The following is a 2,508-nucleotide window of genomic DNA, read 5'->3' on the forward strand; positions in this document are numbered from 1 at the left end:
CTGCTGCTTAAGGTCCTCTCTGAGTCTGGCACACGCCTAGTCACGTGAGGAGACCAAACCGCCGTTAGCGCCGCCATGGAGGGGACCAACGACTCCCAGCCAGATGCGGAGACCCTGCAGGTGCTGCGTGACACGGCCAATCGCCTGCGAATTCACTCCATCAGGGCTACAAGTACCTGCAGCTCTGGCCACCCTACGTCGTGCTGTAGTGCGGCCGAGATCATGTCCGTGCTCTTCTTCCACACGATGAGGTATAAACAGGCTGACCCGGAGCACCCCAACAACGACAGATTCGTTCTCTCAAAGGGCCACGCGGCGCCAGTCCTCTATGCCACTTGGGCCGAGGTGGGCGACATCTGCCAGTGTGACTTGCTGAGCCTGAGGAAGATTCACTGCGACTTGGAAGGACATCCCACCCCTCGACTGTCATTTGTGGATGTGGCCACAGGGTCCCTTGGGCAAGGACTAGGAGCTGCGTGTGGAATGGCTTACACTGGCAAGTACTTCGACAAGGCCAGCTACCGGGTGTTCTGCCTCATGGGGGATGGCGAATCTGCAGAAGGCTCTGTCTGGGAGGCTTTGGCTTTTGCCTCTCACTACTGTTTGGACAATCTTGTGGCAGTTTTTGATGTGAACCGCTTGGGACAGAGTGGTACCGCTCCCCTTGAGCACCGCACAGACATCTATAAGAATCGCTGCGAAGCTTTTGGGTGGAATACTTACATAGTGGATGGTCATGATGTGGAGGCGTTATGCCAGGCATTTTGGCAAGCAGCTCAAGTGAAGAACAAACCGACTGCTGTAATTGCCAAGACCTTCAAGGGTCGGGGTATTCCAAACATTGAGGATGCAGAAAATTGGCATGGAAAGCCAATGCCCAAAGAGAGAGCAGATGCAATTATCAAAGTAATTGAAAGTCAGATACAGACCAACAGAAATCTCATGCCGAAACCCCCTATTGAAGACTCGCCTCAGATCAACATCTCTAATATAAAAATGACCTCTCTGCCTGCTTACAAAGTTGATGAGATGGTAGCTACTAGGAAAGCATATGGTATGGCTCTGGCTAAATTGGGACACGCATGTGACAGAGTTATTGCTCTGGATGGTGACACAAAGAACTCCACCTTTTCTGAGATATTTAAGAAAGATCACCCTGACCGTTTCATCGAGTGTTTTATTGCTGAGCAAAACATGGTAAGTGTGGCAGTAGGCTGTGCCACACGCGATCGAACCATTGCTTTTGCTAGTACGTTTGCTGCCTTTCTGACCCGAGCATTTGATCAGATTCGAATGGGAGCCATCTCTCAAACCAGTATCAACCTTGTTGGTTCTCACTGTGGGGTATCTGTTGGTGAAGATGGACCCTCTCAGATGGCCCTGGAGGATCTAGCCATGTTCCGAAGCATTCCCAATTGCACTATTTTCTATCCAAGTGATGCAGTCTCAACGGAGCATGCTGTTTGTCTGGCCGCCAATACCAAGGGACTGTGCTTCATTCGTACCAGCCGGCCAGAAACTGCAGTTCTTTATACCCCAGAGGAAAAGTTTGAGATCGGCCAGGCCAAAGTGGTTCGCCACAGTGTGGATGACAAGGTTACAGTTATTGGAGCTGGAGTTACTCTGCATGAAGCCTTAGCAGCTGCTGCTGATCTTTCTCAGCAAGGTATTTCTATTCGTGTCATCGACCCATTTACGATTAAACCTCTGGATGCCTCCACTATCATTTCCAATGCAAAAGCCACAGGTGGCCGGATTATCACAGTGGAAGATCACTACAGAGAAGGTGGCATTGGAGAGGCTGTGTGTGCAGCTGTTTCCAGGGAGCCTGACATCTCTGTTCATCAGCTGGCCGTCACGGAAGTACCTCGAAGTGGAAAACCTGGTGAATTGCTGGATATGTTTGGAATCAGTGCCAAACACATCATAGCAGCTGTGAAATATACTTTAGTGAACTAAAATAACTCCTTTCTTAACAAATCCAATGTTAGTTTTGATAGTAAACGCTGGGGTCTTTATGTTAAAACTATTTATTGTTCCACAGCTATCACTTATCATATAGTTGTGCATTTTTTTTAAAAGCAAAGCTATATAACACTGTTTCTAGTTTAAAAGTTGAAGTAAATTTTCTGTTAAAATGTGAACGTCTACAATTATTACTCTCTGTTTTAAGCATCAGAATGGGCTTAAAATTGTAAGTGGCAGACTAGGAAGTAAAACAACACCCTAATACAGAGTTTTCTGTTAAGAATAAACATTACTTACTGGGTTGGGGATTAGTGTAGAGGTTTCAAATGTGTGTAATTTTCTTGTGAATTTAATTAAAACTTCAGTAGGCCAGATTTTGAAGCAAGTTTTGAGTTTTCATGTAATGCCACCATTCCGCACGAAGCGCTTCCCAGATGAAATTTGACTGCAGAGTTGCCTGGAAGTTTCCTCAAAACTCATCTCCCCTCTTAAGGTTTACAGGATGTACAGCAGCAATCACATGTACCATGGTGATTGGTT

The 2,508-nt window shown here is 46.9% G+C and overlaps 1 protein-coding gene across 1 annotated transcript; it reads left to right on the top strand.

Annotated features, from left to right (window-relative positions):
- The first annotated feature begins 6 nt into the window (after positions 1–6).
- Tktl2 (transketolase-like 2) lies at positions 7–2,269 on the top strand. Its single transcript, XM_013515256.1, has one exon. It carries the CDS (start codon positions 76–78, stop codon positions 1,957–1,959), a length of 1,884 nt encoding a protein of 627 aa, XP_013370710.1. The 5' UTR covers positions 7–75; the 3' UTR covers positions 1,960–2,269.
- The last annotated feature ends 239 nt before the right edge of the window (positions 2,270–2,508 follow it).

The sequence above is a fragment of the Chinchilla lanigera genome, unplaced genomic scaffold (assembly GCF_000276665.1).
Source record: "Chinchilla lanigera isolate Chin_1 unplaced genomic scaffold, ChiLan1.0 scaffold00002, whole genome shotgun sequence".
Classification (NCBI taxonomy): Eukaryota; Metazoa; Chordata; class Mammalia; order Rodentia; family Chinchillidae; genus Chinchilla; species Chinchilla lanigera.